The 18527-nt window shown below is 39.3% G+C and overlaps 1 protein-coding gene across 1 annotated transcript in view; it reads left to right on the top strand.

Annotated features, from left to right (window-relative positions):
* Positions 1-18029, top strand: part of hps5 (HPS5 biogenesis of lysosomal organelles complex 2 subunit 2) — a 31009-nt gene extending 12980 nt beyond the window's left edge. Inside the window, exons 12-22 of the mRNA XM_079809548.1 lie at positions 423-534; positions 920-1066; positions 1152-1220; positions 3531-4099; positions 6215-6335; positions 7417-7566; positions 8117-8236; positions 10542-10655; positions 10734-10843; positions 13827-14169; positions 17029-18029. Coding sequence (XP_079665674.1) covers positions 423-534; positions 920-1066; positions 1152-1220; positions 3531-4099; positions 6215-6335; positions 7417-7566; positions 8117-8236; positions 10542-10655; positions 10734-10843; positions 13827-14169; positions 17029-17089 — 1916 coding nt within the window. The 3' untranslated portion in view covers positions 17090-18029. The remainder of the gene's footprint in view (positions 1-422; positions 535-919; positions 1067-1151; positions 1221-3530; positions 4100-6214; positions 6336-7416; positions 7567-8116; positions 8237-10541; positions 10656-10733; positions 10844-13826; positions 14170-17028) is intronic.
* The last annotated feature ends 498 nt before the right edge of the window (positions 18030-18527 follow it).

Raw genomic sequence — 18527 nt, 5'->3', positions numbered from 1 at the left:
TTAATCTTTAATAACAATGTTCAATAAGGGGAGCAATGCTATTTAACTACGTGCAGAGCTATCGACCAAAATAAAGAACAAGCAACTGACAAATATTGCAGTTTACACTTAAAACATCATTTATAATTTTGAATATTGTGAATTTTTAAATGGGTTTTATACTATTAATTGTATGTCAGTGTGTTGTAAGTCAAATACTTTGCAATAAAATACACTAAAAACATCAGCGAGCAGCAGTTTAATCATTTATCTGGTGTTTTTTTCTGTTCATTATGCTAGCTGATCTTTGTCATGTGATGAATCAGTTGTTATCTGCTTGATTCTGTGGTGCTTTTGTCTTTTTCTCCACATCTTCTGACTTGATTCTCGTTCTTTTCATTCGTCTCTTTATCATTTCAACTCCTCCTTTTGCTATCCTGAAGACTCTCAGTCTGTGCGTGGAGAGGGCGACAGGTCAGACCTCGGCTTGCAGTTTCTACCTCTGTCTTTCCGCTCAAAACCCCCACGAGTCGCCCTGCAGGCTGTTCGAGACAGGTACACACACACATCTGACCGCATAAATTCCCCCTTTATTCACTGTAATTTCATTTCCTCTTAAATGTCACACCAGACAAAGTCTGCTGTGCTCGGATTGGCTGGATCATAAGGAAGCGCAAATGCTCATTAAAATGCAGCTGCCGATACCCAGGTTATTTTTAAAACTGTAACTTCCTGTTTTGTCGTGGTGTCACCATAAGTCCTTGACACATTGTCTCATTTTATGCTGATGGGTGTGATTGGCAAGTCTACCAATTATTTCTCCTTCTCTTTGTTTTTTTGACGTTGTTTATTTGAAAACCAGCTGCTTATGTTTTGGACAGTCATTTCGGATCCTGGTTATGATCTAAGCGTTTTGTAATTGTAAATGTGTGTATGTCAGTGTCTCTAGCTTTGTGAAAAAGACGACGGAGAAGATCAACACGCTTCAGATGAACTCGGACCTATGGCCTCGACCTGACCTCAGGGAAGGCGTTCAAGCGGAGGTCACAGCCACAGCGACCCCTCTCCCAGAGGAAGGCGAGCATGAGTGAGTTTGTTGTGTGACTGCTGCCATTGATGGATTTATATATTTACATTGTGTTGTGGTTTTTGATTGCCTCTCTCTTTGTAAGAATGAACGCTGAGCTGTCCAGCTCGGAGTCTGAGCTGCAGGAGTTGAGGGACGCCACAAAGAAAGCCATGTGAGTTGCTTCCTATTGTTGCATACAGACAGGAAGATGTTTATCCTAGTTAAACTTTAAGCTAATGAAAGTTCACATATGATACATTAATAAGAGATGGAATTATTTAAGATCAGCAATGATATATTATATATATATGATACGTTATGTTAAAACGATTTCCATTTCAAATAAATCCTGCTCTTTTGATCATAAGTATTCACAGCCTTTTCTCAATACTTTGTTGAAGCACCTTTAGCACCAATCACAGCCTTTTTTACCCCTTTTCCACCAAGGCAGTGCTAGAGCTAGTTCAGAGCCAGAGCTAGTCCCAGTTCATAGTTGGTTCGACTGAGGAGCCTCCTAAGAACAGTTTGCTTTTCCACGGGCTGAGAGCCACAACAGAGCCAGGTCTTACGTCACTGTATACGTCTCATCTCTCTCAGCAACGCTAGCGAAGCAGCGGCAGTGTTGCCAAGTTGGGCTACTTCATCACTGTTGCCGCAGGCTGTTTTTCATGTCCGCGGGTTGAAGCGACCCCAATTATGTGATATTTAGCCCCGGGAATGCGAATTTTAGTAGGCAACCATGCCAAAAAAACATATTTTACCCCCAAATGTACCGGGGAAGCCCCCCTGAAACGCGATTGGGCTTGTTTTGAGTAGCAATTGGGTGGGTTTTGTTTTGAAAACCTGGCAACCCTGGGCAGCGGGAAAAACACACACACACCAGGCTTGTTCTAGATGCATCGGCGCTACGCAGACCGATCCACGTATGATATAAAAAAAACGCATGAGTGAATCAAAAGCATAAGGAGTCGTGTGCTCTCGCTGGACTCGTTGTCATACGGCGATCGGTCTCTGCACAGCACCGCTGCGAACAAGCCTTCCATCAACAATGCAAACGTTGCGTTACTGTTGATTCACATGGCTTTACGATCCTACATCGGCATCAAAACACAACGAAAACACAGCGAATCCAACGCATTTCGCCGTAATTTGTATAGACTGAGATTACAAACGAGCAGCAGCTGTTAGCTCCATTAGCTGCTATTTAAAAAATGGCAGATCTCAAGTTTGTGTTGGTCTTGTTGACCCCGCCCCCAGCGCCTGACGTAATCGGTTCTTACTTCTAGCCCTGTTCTAGCCCAGCAATGTTTTGGTGCTACTTAAGAACCACGTTTCCTGGCTCGGAGCTGGGGCTTTGGGTGTGGAAACACAAAGAACCGATTTGAAACTAGGCTCTGGCTCCGATCTAGCTCTAGCTCTAGCTCTGCCTTGGTGGAAAAGGGGTATTTGAGTATGATGCCTACAAGCTTGGCATACCTATTTTTTGGGCAGTTTCTTCCATTCTTCTTTGCAGGACCTCTCAAGCTCCATCAGGTTGGATGGGGAGTGTCGGTGCACAGCCATTTTCAGAGATGTTCAATCGGGTTCAGGTCTGGGCTCTGGCTGGGCCACTCAAGGACATTCACAGAGTTGTCCTGTAGCCACTCCTTTGTTATCTTGGCTGTGTGCTTAGGGTCGTTGTCCTGTTGGAAAAACCTTCGCCCTAGTCTGAGATCCAGAGCGCTCTGGAGCAGGTTTTCATCAAGGATGTCTCTGTACATTGCGGCATTCATCTTTCCCTCGATCCTGACTAGTCTCCCAGTTCCTGCCGCTGAAAAACACCCCCACAGCATGATGCTGCCACCATGGCTTCACTGTAGGGATGGGATTGGCCAGGTGATGGCCAAAGAGTTCAAACTTTGTTTCATCAGACCAGAGAATTTTTTGAGAGTCCTTCAGGTTGCTTTTGGCAAACTCCAGGTGGGCTGTCATGTGCCTTTTACTGAGGAGAGGCTTCCGTCTGGCCACTCTAACCTACAGGCCTGATTGGTGGAGTGCTGCAGAGATGGTTGTTCTTCTGGAAGGTCCTCCTCTCTCCACAGAGAAACGCTGGAGCTCTGTCAGAGTGACCATCGGGTTCTTGGTCACCTCCCTGACTAAGGCCCTTCTCCCCCGATTGCTCCGTTTGGCCGGGTGGCCAGCTCTAGGAAGAGTCCTGGTGGTTCCAAACTTCTTCCATTTACAGAGTGCAAACATATTCATCTTCAGCTTCAGAATCAAGAATATTTTTATCCTGGTGTCACCATTGTCCTGTGCATTGGGTTGCCAGCAGCAAGTCCAAGCCTATTTTTAGCATCCCAAATTTAGCATTTTAATCAACAGTAAATTTTTTGTTTTACCATATGTCTTGGAGTATCACAATAATATTGTATTGCGAGTTCAGCCAATCATGTAGTTGCTGATGCTTTTACTGCACGCTGAGTTGATATGTTGTCTGTTGTAGCTCTCAAATCCAGAACCCCATGGTTTTACTGGACCCCGTCTGTCTCAGCGATGTGCTCCAAGACTGGGCCCCGGTTCTAGAGCGGGTTCTGGGTCCGGAGGATCACACCGTACCTGGAGAAATAACACATCAAGAGGAGAAGACCCTGGAGGAGGAAGAGCTTGTTTCATCAATGTCCTGTTGTGTCGTGGTTCAGCCAGAGATCTTGACAGCGCCGCCTACAAACCTGGATGAATCCACAACCCTCACTGAAGAAGAGGACCTTGGAGAGAGCATCCCATGTTTCACTGCCCCTGTCAGGGCACCGTTCCCACTTCTTGCTAACCATGTTGAATTAATACAGCTGTTTTCCCCCAAACCTCTGCCCCCTGACCTCCAGGCTGACCTCTCACAGCTGGCCTGTCTTTATCTGGAGATGGGCTGCCCCGGTAGAGGAGGGGTCGAAAGTGTGTGCGTGTTCCTGAGGAGGTACTTCTTCCTGTTGGACCAGGAGAGAGTGAGGAAAATGTGCATGCTGAGATACAGAGAGCACCGCGAGGTGCTGAAGTCGTACATCGCTGGCATGCTGGGTAAGTTTTTCACCAAAACGACCTGTAACAATAAACTTGTTTTTTATTGCAATTCTCCTAAGGCACGATAATACAGGAAAAAAACATTGTTTTTTAAAGGTATTTTGCTATTTATAATAATAATAATGTTTTTCAGAGTAGAGGAAGGAAAACATCTACAATAGACTAATTATTGCATCTATTTGCGTCTTTAGATTTCAATCACAATACCTATTTTAAAAGGTATGGAGTTTTTTCTCCAGCACTAAGTCAGAAATCTTCACTTTAGCAGCTTTACATACACCAAACTTCACAGTTTACTTGCTATCTATAATCTGAAGGTTTTTAGGGAGCGGTTTATTCAAATATCATAACCAAGATTACGACTACTTAGCTGTTATTAGTACTGTAACTTTTATTTAGTGTTAAATTAGGCCTATTGTAGTTGGGTTAGGTGGCTTAAGTTTTATTGTGAATTTGTAAAGTAAATTTGTTATGTGTTGTACTTATTTATATATTTAAGTATACTTTAAGCGTTTAACAAATTGTTCAATTTAACCTCCTTAGCTCTTGGACAATTTTTGGGGATTTCTGCCTGGATTTGGCCTCCCCAAATTTAAAAGCTACCCATGCCCACATACAGTGGTCTCTAAATACACAATTTTGGTGTCATTTTACAGGAAAGCCTTTGAAGTTACATGCTAAAAGTGATAAACATTTAAATATATGTTGTCTGAGCTGTAATAACTCAATTAATTTATTTAAAAGAAATTCATTTTTGAAAGTGTATATCTCAGGTCCTGTGTGCTCTAGCACCCTGCAGACAGTTTTGGCTGTTTCCACTAGATGGCAGCAAATGCTGGGAAAAAGAATTTTCAAATAGATCTAAAGTGCGAAATATTAAATTTTATATGTAATTTCCGCCTACCCAAATCTCTCCAATATACATGTCTCCCCATATACAGTGGTGTAAATGCAATATCAAATGCTGGAAACAGCCCAAACTGTCTGCAGGGTGCTAGAGCACACAGGGCCTGAGATATACACTTTCAAAAAGGAATTTATAACCAAACAATCAAAAAGCACATTTTTTGGGGGGGTTATTACAGCTCAGACAACTTATCCTTAAATGTTCATCACTTTTAGCAGTGTTTTATGTAACTTCAACGGGTTTCCTGTAAAATAAAACCAAAATGGTGTATTTAGAGACACTGTATGTGGGTATGGGAAGCTTTTAAATGTGGGTCGGCCAAATTTAGGCGGAAATGGTCCCAGAGTAATTTAGTGTAAATAAGTTACTTTGTGTAAAACAAATGCCAAAGTGATGCATATCTCCAGAAAATAGAGACTCTAAGCTTTCAAATAGTAACACATATGAGGTCAGAGCTCCTCCACAGACATTTAACACTTAAAGTATATACTTGAAGATGTCATTCCTTGGAGTTTAAGAGGTTAAAGAATTGTTAAATTTTTTTCCAAACAAAAAGCCATTCTTTAAAGCTACACTGTGTGATATTTTCCCCCATCTAGTGGTGAAAAGGTATATGACCATCCAGTGAATATTAGTTTCTGTTCCTCTCAATTCCGATTTCGTTTTAACTCCTACGGTGGCCGATTTAGTCCAAGATTAACATGGCTTCCAGTTCGACCTCGTCCACATTCGACACGGTGCCATCGAGTGTTAAAACGCCAAAGGCGAAGCTTGAATTTACGGGTATGTCCCTCTTTGGCTAATGTACTTTCAAGATGGAGGGGCAACATGGCGACCCGCATTCAAACCCCTCACCCGTATGTATTTTCAATGGCATATTATAAACTTACTTGAAAGAAGTAAATATACTTTAATGAGCACATATATTGTTAAAAGAACTAAGTGTTTTTAGCTAAGAATAAACAAAAAAAGTTACACAGTGTAGCTTTAATGTCATCCACCATCATTTTGTGGCTCTTAAAAAAAAGTGCATATTTAAACATTACATTTAAGAAAACTTGTAATACAATTTTTTTTTGCAATTCTTAATCAATTAACTTGAACTTGAAAGTATGGTGATTATCTTTAGTTATATATTTTCCCCTTTTCATCTGAAGTGTCATGCCTTAATATGAATTCTCTTAATATTCTGTGGCGGGTGGTAGAGTTCACTCAGGCCAGCAAGGTGGTGGAAGTGATTCAGAAGGGCGACCTGCTGAAGTCTCTGCGCAGTCTGAGAGAACTTCAGCCCTGGAACACACCTCTGCTCCTCTCACATCTGTACAGGTGAGTTGACATCACTTACAGCCAGGGCTCTGAACCGGTTCAAGGAACGAAAACGAAAACCGGAAACGAACGAAATTTTAAGAGGAACGAAAACGAAATTAAAATCAATTTGAATCGTTCTGAACAGAGCGTGCATTTTCGTTCCTCAAGTACATTTATTTCCCCGCTGAGGTCTACAATGAAAGCGCAGGTATTGGAGGACATTCTTTTCGAACGTTTAAATAAGCAGTACGGACTTTAAGCTCAAATAGACTGATTTAGGCTAGTTTATGGATTCCGTTTAAGCCTATCCAAGTAGACTACTAGCATCTATCAAACATTTTTCCTATAGTCTTTCAGATTGCCAATACAGCTCAATGTTTTCTATATAGACAGTTGATGCTTCGTATTAAATGGTATGTTATATTGCATTAAATGATCGAGCTTTATTAGCTGACTGAATTCGATTATGTGATGCAAGGACGTGTTGCGCAGTGTTTGCTTTGAAATTAGCAGTTGACGGTGCATTAAAAGAGCAATGGTTATCCAGTTTATTTATTCTTTATTCATGCAATTTTTAAAACAAGTCGTGTTGAAAAAAAAAGTTATGTACAAAGAATGTTATCACTCTTCTGAAAAGATTTAGGCATAAGAGGCCACTTTAGATTGTCTAACGCTCCATTTTAACAGGTCCGCTGTTTATGCTTTGTAATTAATGCATGTATTTCTGTTGTGGTTTTAAAAATGTTATGAAATAAATATTCAAGTTTAATTACCATGCGTTATATTATTATTGAGTGAAAATAAGTCTATTTATACATATTTGTTTAAAGTATAGGCTAAATTAAAATAACGTTATTAACCGGTATTTTTTTCAAATCAAACCGTGTTCGGAACAGTAATGTTTATTGAGGAACGCAAAAACGGAAACGCTTTAATATCGATTCTGCTCGGAGTGAACCGATTGATATTTTTTTCCGTTTTTAAGCCCTGCTTACAGCGACACATATGCTTGATACATCTATATATTATCAATATTGTCACGTGCAGAGATGTGAATATATCATTTATATTGAATATAATGTTTGCTTTCTTTCTACAGACTCTATGAGAAGCACGGGGAGGTGGCCGTTCGTGCCTACCCTCAGTTCTATCCCACAATCCTCCCCTCTGACATCATAGCTATGGCTTTACCCAGCCACTTCCTGCCTTATCTGGACAATCTGATCCAATCACGAGCTGAGCAGCAGCGGTACGGCCATGTTGCATTTTACAGTGTTTTACAATAGCCCCGTTTCCACCGAAATTACCCAGGATAATTTGTCCCAGGAACTCTTTTTTTTTTTTTCACCAGACCTGCTGCAGTTTGCCTTTCCATCGCGATCTAAAGTACCTTGAAGATGATATTAGGGCTGCGCGTGACTTTCCAGAGCCCACTGGATTTCGTCCTCTGCAAATAAACTTAATAAAGCCTGAATCTCGTCGTCGGTCCATCGATCGTATTTTTTAAACTCCATTGTTGATTCGAAAAGCAAAGACTCTTAGGTTGACTTTTAGGTTGAAATATAATGCTGCGTAAACTGCGTAAAAATAAAGTACTACCTCCACAAGCAGGGCCATTTTAAGGGAGAAATTTTTACCCGGAACTTTATTTAGATCCCCGGTTCCTGCGGTCGAAACACACGAGTTACACCCCAAAGTCCCGGCGGTGGAAACGCGGCTAACGTGTGGTCATTATGATTGTCAAGGTTGTGTAGGTGTCATTTTTACACTGTGATATTGTTTGTTATTTTGTCTACTAGGTTGTCTTTCTTGGGCTCTCTTCTCCAGCCAGAAACTCTGCGACAGGATTGGCTGGAACTGGCGTTATCCCATGATTCCCCACTAAGGGATGACACGCTCACTCCTGACGGACAGCCTAGGTACACAAAACAATTTTTAAGCAGCTATATTCTCAAAAAAAGCTAATTTGAGGAATCATTAATGTCTGTAAAACAAATGTTACGCCCAAAAAATTATGCACTTGAGTTTTATACTGTGTAATATTAATGTGTATGTCTCTCTATATATACAGTCTTGCTCAAAAGTTTACACACCCCTGGCAGAAAATGTCAATAATTTTCATAAAATAAGAAGGATCATACAAAATGCATGTTTTTTTTATTTAGTACTGTCCTGAATAAGATATTTTGCATAAAAGATGTTTACTTATAGTCCATAAGACAAAAAAATAGCTGATTTTATTAAAATGACCCGTTTGAGTTTATGTACCCTTGATTCTTAATACTGTGTGTCGTTCCCTGATGATCCACAGCTGTGTGTGTGTGTGTGTGTGTGTGTGTGTGTGTGTGTGTGTTGTTCCCTGATGATCCACGGCTGTGTGTGTGTGTGTGTGTGTGTGTGTTGTTCCCTGATGATCCACGGCTGTGTGTGTGTGTCGTTCCCTGATGATCCACGGCTGTGTGTGTGTGTGTGTGTGTTGTTCCCTGATGATCCACGGCTGTGTGTGTGTGTCGTTCCCTGATGATCCACGGCTGTGTGTGTGTGTCGTTCCCTGATGATCCACGGCTGTATGTGTGTGAATGTGTGTGTGTCGTTCCCTGATGATCCATGGTTGTGTGTGTGTGTGTGTCGTTCCCTGATGATCCACAGCTGTGTGTGTGTGTGTGTTGTTCCCTGATGATCCACGGCTGTGTGTGTGTGTGTGTGTGTGTGTGTTGTTCCCTGATGATCCACGGCTGTGTGTGTGTGTCGTTCCCTGATGATCCACGGCTGTGTGTGTGTGTGTGTGTGTGTGTGTTGTTCCCTGATGATCCACGGCTGTGTGTGTGTGTGTCGTTCCCTGATGATCCACGGCTGTGTGTGTGTGTCGTTCCCTGATGATCCACGGCTGTATGTGTGTGAATGTGTGTGTGTCGTTCCCTGATGATCCATGGTTGTGTGTGTGTGTGTGTCGTTCCCTGATGATCCACAGCTGTGTGTGTGTGTGTGTTGTTCCCTGATGATCCACGGCTGTGTGTGTGTGTCGTTCCCTGATGATCCACGGCTGTGTGTGTGTGTCGTTCCCTGATGATCCACGGCTGTGTGTGTCGATCCCTGATGATCCATGGCTGTGTGTGTGTGTGTGTGTCGTTCCCTGATGATCCACAGCTGTGTGTGTGTGTGTGTCGTTCCCTGATGATCCACGACTGTGTGTGTGTGTGTCGTTCCCTGATGATCCACGGCTGTGTGTGTGTGTCGTTCCCTGATGATCCACGGCTGTATGTGTGTGAATGTGTGTGTGTCGTTCCCTGATGATCCATGGTTGTGTGTGTGTGTGTGTCGTTCCCTGATGATCCACAGCTGTGTGTGTGTGTGTGTTGTTCCCTGATGATCCACGGCTGTGTGTGTGTGTCGTTCCCTGATGATCCACGGCTGTGTGTGTGTGTCGTTCCCTGATGATCCACGGCTGTGTGTGTCGATCCCTGATGATCCATGGCTGTGTGTGTGTGTGTGTGTCGTTCCCTGATGATCCACAGCTGTGTGTGTGTGTGTGTTGTTCCCTGATGATCCATGGTTGTGTGTGTGTTTTGTGATGATTGTTCATGAGTTCCATGTTTGTCCTGAACAGTTAAACTGACCTATGTTCTTCAGAAAAATCTCCCAGGTCCTGCAAATTCTTCAGTTTTCCAGCATCTTTTGCATATTTGCTCCAGAAAGTAACACAATGCATTAAGAGCCGGGGGTGTAAACGTTTCGAATTTGAAGATCAAGGTAAATTGTACTTAATTTGTCTTCCGGGAAGCATGTAAGTATTTTCAGTTGCTTCCGAAGAGCAGTAGTAAATGGAAAAAAATAAAATTTTTAACAAAATAAGAAAGAAAAAAACAAATGTCTGAAGAACGTTGGTCAGTTTAACTGCTCAGGACAAACAAGGGACTCATGAACAATCATCACAAAACACACACACAGCCGTGGATCATCCAGGGAACGACAAACAGTATTAAGAATCAAGGGTTCATAAACTTTTGAGCGGGGTAATTTTAATAAATTCAGCAATTTTTTGTCTTGTGGACTATATGTAAACATATTTTATGTAAAGTATCTTATTCAGGACAGCACTAATCTCTTATTTTGTTAAAATAATTAACATTTTCACAGATTCTGCAAGGGGTGTGTAAACTTTTGAGCAAGACTGTGTACACTATATTGCTATTTCGCTGATTTATAATGTCTCCTGTGCTGTAGGTGGCGCTCTCATTACTTCAGCTGGGGTTATGGGCGTCTGCTGTCTCTGCTGATCCGCCTGCCTGCTGATCTGACCTCCAAACAGAAGATGCTGGAGATGTGTAGAGCTCATGGGTCAGTGTAGAATTACAATGGATTGAATTGAATCAGAATGAGTAGTTGTGTAAACTGTGACTGTTATTTGTCTCTCAGGTATTGGATGGGTTACCTGTACCTGTGCAGAGAGCTGCAGCTGCGAGCGGAGGCTTTCAGTGCCATCTGCAGACTGGACGACATGACACTACTAGAGGAGGAGGATGATGGTATAACAAACACAGATACTCAAACTGTCCTGTAGATGAACAGACAAAGAGAGGCTGTCGATTGTAAAGTCTAATTTGCTAACCAAGCACGGCCCAGACAGCTTCTGTCTGACACTTAAGATACAATTTATACAAAACGAAATTCAGTTTAAAGAAAGCAATTCACTTTCTAAAAAAACAACAACATAGGGTATAATATTTAAACATCAATATGAAGCAAAATTCATTTTAAAAAACATTGATTAAAATTCAATTTATACAAAACGAAATTCAGTTTAAAGAAAGCAATTAACTTTCTAAAAAAACAACAACATAGGGTATAATATTTAAACTAGAGCTGTCAAAAGATTAATCGCGATTAATCGCATCCAAAATAAAAGTATGTGTTTACATAATATATGTGTGTGTACTCTGTTAATTATTATTTATATATATATATACACACACATTCATGTATATATTTAAGAAATATTTGGATGTATATACTGTATAAATATAAATGTTTTATATATAAAAATAATATTTTTTTCTTAAATATATACATGCTTGTGTGTGTATTTATATATAAATAATAATTAACAGAGTACACACACATATATTATGTAAACACAAACTTTTATTTTGGATGCGATTAATCTTTTGACAGCCCTAATTTAAACATCAATATGAAGAAAAATTCGTTTTAAAAACATTGATTAAAATTAAGATACAATTTATACAAAACGAAATTCACTGTAAAAAAGGCAATTAATACTCAAATATCATTTCCATCTTAAGTTAATTTATGAGATGTGTGCAATGCAGCTAAGGCTATTGTTTGTTATATTGACTTCTTATAAAATAAGAAGCAACTATATTAAAAGTATTGATTAAAATTAAGATACAATTTATACAAAACGAAAACAGGTCAAATAAATCTTGTCTAAACAGTCTTGCCATGTTGCATCAGGATTTATATTTAAACAGTCTTTTTGCGTTTAATATTCACAGATGCTAACTGAATAAACTTAGCCTACCACAATCAGCCCTGAATCAGCTTTCCGTGAGGAGAATTATTCCTGGATTATTACTCAAAAGCGATGTATCTGAACCATAGCTTCACTAGTTGTGTTTGTATGAGTTGATGTGTGTGTGGGCGTCGACTAGGGCTGTCAAAATTGCTCAAAAATGACGTTTGAATATTCCCTCTAAAAAAAGCACGAATATTCGAACTATTCGAACATCTGGTTGTTCATTTTATCAATGACGCGCATTACGTCAATAACAGGACAAATGAATACAAAGAGACATAACTACTTATATAGGTAGTCTATTTAAGTTTAAACATATTTGACAACGTATTACTACACAAAAACAAGTAAATCAACTAATGGCTAAAGACTGCAGACCTCACTCTCTCTCGCCCTCGCACTCTCTGCGCATAACCGTTTAGATTAACAAACACATTTTGAGGCTGATCAAGAGTTTTGTACAAGCAATTTAAGGTCGCGACTCTTGTCCCAAATATAGCAGGCTTCATTCAGTGATTGAAACAAATATTAATATAAGTTTTACAGCATATTATTGAACGCTCTGAGCGAGCTGTGCTGTGGTAAACATGGAACTTTTCCTTGACATGAAACGGTAAATAATCAAACCAGTGGAAGCAGTGCATTTATCCTTCATTCATGCAATATCTATTAAGTCAGTACCTCGGTTCCATTGCTTGACAGAACTCCCTGAAGCCGCCCCACCCACGACACTGATCGCTCTCATGTCCTTACAAATGAACAAAATTAATTTCTCCGTTATGGCCTCTTGTCGTGTTGCAGACAGAGAGCTTGTGGCGGGCGATGCAAAGTAAGGGTGGTCCAGTTTGCACATACAAATTAGTTGCTTATATTTACAAAACGAGCCTACAAAAGCATAAAAAAGCCCGTTTAATAAAGAAAAGTTCACGAAACTAAGTGAAAACTCACTAAAGTGTTTAGTGAAATTAGGAAACATTTAGATATCATAAATTGAGTTGTATAAGTTAACGTTACATTTCTACATACATTTTGTTCTCATGTCACAAGTAATATCAAGGTTTATTTTGATCTGTTTTACATGATTCTTTTGTAGTGTGGTTGTTGGTGAAGTGTAGCTACTAAAATAAATATCGTCACCTGTGTACATTAGCCCACTTCTTCTCGACGCTTTTCCTGATAGTTTATAGAACAATTACTCCGAGTCGCCATCTGTCGTTTCAAAGAAAAGCACAACGGCGAGCGCGTCAAATATAAACACCTCGTCCGTTTGGGGAGGAGTGCGCGCAGTCAGCGGAGGCTCGCGCTCTGGAGACGGGCCGAAGTACACAAGGCTTCAGGCGCGCCAGCGCCCACTCGCAAAGCAGACAGCCACGCCTCTACTACCGCGGGCGTTTTTTTCCCCACATTTTTTTATTTATTCGAATATTAATTTTCACCTTCGAAAATTCGTTTTTAAAAAACTATTCGAATATATATTCGAATTTAGAATATTCGTTGACAGCCCTAGCGTCGACGCATGGATTTCCGCATTAGCGGATAATGAGGCAGTAATGAGTCGACTGATATCTCCCACTTTTCACACAGATTACATAAACACAGAATATTTGTTTTCGTTATGATTTAAAACCTGACATTTCAACGTTTCTTTAGACATATGTCTCATGTTTGTGTGTCAAGCTTTCACTAAGCTACAGGTCATTTTCTGAAGAGAATCAGATTAGACATCATTTACAGAGAGGCTGAAGATCGCGAATCATGTTTGTTTCCCTTATTAAGCAAAAAGCACAACAATTTGTTTTTATTGTGACTGTACACAAAACTTAACAGAATATAATGATGTATAACACTTGCGTGAATGATAAAAAAACGAGTTATTTGAGTGTCTTTGGCACTGATAAGAAAAAAAGAGAGCCGGGGGTTAAATAACCCATTATTATGCCATATCTAAAATATCTCTTTGTCTCCTTCTGCAGGTATTGCTCCTCAGTCTCTTGATGAGTGGGTTTTGCTACTCCAGCTTTCACAGCAAATCAGCTCAGTCGACGAAGCTCCGCCCACTTCACGTCTGTCCAGCAGCACCAATGGGTCTTGTTCAGACGACACTAACAGTAATGGCACGAGTGACGGTTCCTCTGACCTATCGAACACTGACTGGAGCATTCGGGTCAGCCCTGAGAACATCATCCTGCGTCTGGTGAGAGTCTTTGGGCCGGACCGGGCCCTGACGGCCCTCCAGGAGCGCGGGATAAAGGTGGATCTCAGTTCACGCTCCACGCTGGTCTGTGATCTGCTTCGTATGGCTGAGAAGCGGCAAAGGTGAGAGCATGAAAAACTGAAGTGTACAGTTTATAGTTTTGAGTAACGCTAGTTCTCCATGAAGAAGAAGTTTTATTTATATAGCGCCTTTCCATAGCTCAAGGCCGCTTTACATAGTGCTAGACAGTACATTTGCCCACCCACATACACAATAAGGTCTTTAGATAGCCACATTATTCAAAATACAAATTAAATAGATATGTCTTTAGCTGCGTCTTGAAGGCAGACAGAGATGAGATATTACGTAATGGTAGATATTACTCCTAAATTATGGAAATTAATTCCATAATTTAGGAGCATTGGGCCTCATTCATGAAACGTTCGTAAAGTAATTTGCGCGTAAAATTGACCTTTTTACGAAAACTCTCCTCCAGTTTCACAAACGCTTCGTATACCACAGATTCGGTAGTTAAACGTGTGTATATTAATGAATTCCAAACATTCGTAAATAGGAAGCGCATGCACGCTCATTCATAATTAGCATAATTCCCGCCCCGCAGTTTCAACTGCAAATGATGTGTGCAGTAGCGCTGTGGAATCTTCTGGACTTCTTTCTCAGGTTTGGCTCCAGTATATTGCATATATGCTAAAGAGACTAATTGGCCATATGCCTAGCAATAAATATTATATTATCATGTGTCCATCAAAGCATTTTTAGCCAGCTAAAAAATGCCTGGTGCTCTTCTGAAAACGGCCAGCTGGTACTATTGGTTAAATATTACTCCATTACAAGTGAAAGTTGTTAAGATAGATTTTTACTTAAGTAAAAGTACTTGCAAGTAAACGCATTATTTTATTATCGTTGCATTGTTGTATGAATGCACGCTGTTCCATCATGGTAGTTTAAGCCAGTCATGCTCCATCTGACATGCTAGCATACCTTGAACTCATTTAAATACTTGCTTAAAAGTTACAAAGCTCTTATCAAAGTCAAAATCATACCAGAAAAGAAAGGTTTCTACATTGTGTTTATTTGACAGGATTATGTAAAAACATATTTCTGAAAGGACTTCAGTTAACATTATTAGTCCAACTACGTCGTTTTTGCATGCTAACTAACATCATTGTCGAAAGCTTTGTGTTAGCGCTGTATCCACAAGGCTATGGCAACTTGGCGTGTAAATCTGTACAAATAATTTGACCGACCATACTTCATACCAGTGTTAATTTTGATTTAGTTTTAGTCAGTCTTTTGACTACAACATTTTCGGCATCTGAATTGTTTTAGTTTTAGTCTAGTTTTAATTGACTATAATAAGATTTTAGTAGATTCAATAGACAAAAATTCAGTACTTGTGGTCTGGTGTCTGAGTGGCAGCTTTCTGTGTGCACTTTCGTGTCGTCGCACTTTTTCAGACTTATCCACGTCTGCTCTTCTGAATTTTAACTTTTAAGTATGACCATGTTTGCTCGCACTGCATCTGGGAACTGCCGCCTTCTATTTTGCCATCACTTGATTGGTGTTCAAAAAATACTTTGAAATCATTGAACTTCATGTGATCCTACAAGAGTGATTAGATAGGCTGTCTGCAAAAAAAAAAAAATCCCGTTTTAAAGAAGAAAACAAATCATCCACTGACTTTCAAAGTGGCTATGACTTTCTACTTCGAGGGCCTTGATAGAAATGTAGTGGAGTAAAAAGTACGATATTTGTCTTTCAAATGTAGTGAAGTAAAAGTCATAAGTTTCCAGAAACAATACTACTCAAGGAAAGTACAGATACTCAAAAAGTGTACTTAAGTACAGTACTCAAGTAAATGTACTTAGTTACTGTGTGGGATGATTGGTCGTGTAGTTTTTGTCCCGCCCCTCCTCCACTGTGATTGGACAGCCGGGTAAAAAGTAACAGTGACGAGCGCTGCCTATTACCCAACGTTGAACAGTAAAAAAAAAAAGAAAAGAAAAAAAAGACGGGGCAAATCAACTGGTGAAATATTATTATGGTACATAGTTCATCAAAATGCAATGTCGTCAGTTTGCCTAAAAAGAACAAAGACCGCTCAAACGTTTTACGCACCATTTACACGTGGTAGGGAGCAGGCGTACATTTCTTTCGTACCAATTATCATTTTGACAATACAAACATTTTCGTGAAATGCGGCTTTACGAACGATTTACACACAAATTCGTTCTGCTCGTGTTTCACTCGTGTGACACTAAATGACCTAAATGACAACCGAAAACGAGGAGTGGACAAAAGACCAAGCTCAGATGATCTGAGGGACCATGCAGAACACATTATTCGCCTACTTATACTATGCCCTAAAAGTATGTACTATTTTTGTTAAGAATAAGTACATACTTTTGAGTGTGCATTATATAGCAGAACGTTCGTATTCCTTTCGAAAACATATTTTTTTTGGAAAATAATGGCAGGCAAACCAAAAATGATTCAGACACCAGATATAATGTGTGCAGGACACTATAGTTAATTTCTGTAAGTGAGGACAACAAAATAAAGTGACATATTATACCTAAAAATTCTTCATACAGTGACTAGCATTACAATTTGTGCACAAAATGATTCAGACACTTTGAGCTGAGCTTGTTTTGCTGAAGTGTTTTCTCTTTATTTGCTAATGTGGCCTTTGACACCACAGACTGAACAAAATTAAGCATTGGTTAAGCTAAATTGGCCTAAATGTAACAGCTGATTGGTTGATTGTGATCCATTACATCCCTTTCTATCAAAGTTATCCGACATTATCAAGATTAATTTGTTCTGACACAGTTCTTGTCGTATTTTATTACCGTGTTCTTAACTATAGCGAATAAACGTTAATAAAATGTTGAAAGTGAATACATTTTGGTTTGACTGTAGGTCGTGTTTAACAGTTTTTGTTCTCACTGTCTTTTCAGAGCACTGATTCAGACCATGTTGGAGCGCTGTGACCGGTTTCTGTGGTCTCAGCACGCTTAAGTATGGACACACTGCCTGGGCCTGGTGCATTTAACAACTGCTCTGGGATCAGCTCTGTGTGGCTGTTTCTAGATCAGATGATCTCGGGTCACTGGACCTTTTGACTTTGACTTGCATTCCAGTCACAATCTAACACCGATTTTAGTCCGTAGCTTTTTCGCACCAGCACTATGCCTGGATTATCCCGAAAAAGTGTCCCATGACTTGGTCTAAGCGGTTCTTCAGTATTTCCTCTCCTGTTTCCATATTTAGCTATTTAATACGGTGTTGACACAGTATTAACAATGGGCCTTTTTAATGCAATATCATTCAAAAATACATTTGTACATAAATTATCCTATTGAACTGATGCAACAATTAATGTAAAGTTGCTTCTAGATTCTATGTGTGATCTACGTTAATATTTTCCATATTTATATACGGTATATTAGTGCTGGGAAAACGATTAATTGTGATAAAAGTTTGTGTTTACACACTATATGTGTGTACTGTGTATATTTGAATACATACACATATATGTATATGTTTAAGAAATATTTGCATGTGTATATACTTATATATTTCTATCATTTCTATTATATTATATTCTTAAATATATACATGTATGAGTGTGTATTTATATATACATAATAATTATACACAGCACAAACGTTTATTTTGGATCCGATTAATCAATTCGACAGCACTAATATATATATATATATATGGAAAATAAATAAATGCATATTTATCTATTTAATTGTCTTAATGTAATTTCATCTGCAAGTATTTGAGAGCAAACATGGGCCTTATCAAACAAAGAAAAACTAACAAACTTGTGTTCTTTTAACAGAATATCATAAATAAATGTGAATGTATGAACTAGTTTTTGTAACTAATGCTCAGCTGGTTTAATCGGCTGCTAATGAAAGCACAATAAATACGAGTATCATGTTAATTTATAATCGTGTAGAAAGTGTCTTTTTAAATATCTCTTTCGCTCGTCATGCAAACGAATATCATTTGAATGCATGGAGAGACTACAAGCAATGAAAGTCGATTTTTTTTCACAGTGACACTAGATTTGGATTGTAAACAGAGGTGTAAAGTACTTGAGTAATTTTACTTGATTACTTTACTTAAGTATTATTTTTGGGGATTTTTACTTTACTTGAGTACAATTAAAAATCAATACTTTTACTTAATTACATTTTTTTTTTTTTTTAAGTACTTTTTACTCCTTACAATTTTATTTACTGTCTTTTTTGGAGATCACTTCATTCTATTTTCCCTTGCTATTACCAAACCAATTGAATTGCGCTGATGCCCAGTTTAATTTAAATGTTTAATTTAAATGTATTTATTCTGCCAATGAGATTCATTTCACATTCCATGAAGTTGGTCAGACATGTTAATTGGTCCTTTGGAAGTGACGTGATGTCGCATCAATTACCACAAT

This window comes from Gobio gobio (assembly GCF_949357685.1).
Source record: "Gobio gobio genome assembly, chromosome: 25".
Taxonomy (NCBI): Eukaryota; Metazoa; Chordata; class Actinopteri; order Cypriniformes; family Gobionidae; genus Gobio; species Gobio gobio.
Note: the sequence above shows the minus strand (reverse complement) of the source record. Positions and strands in the feature narration are given on the sequence as shown.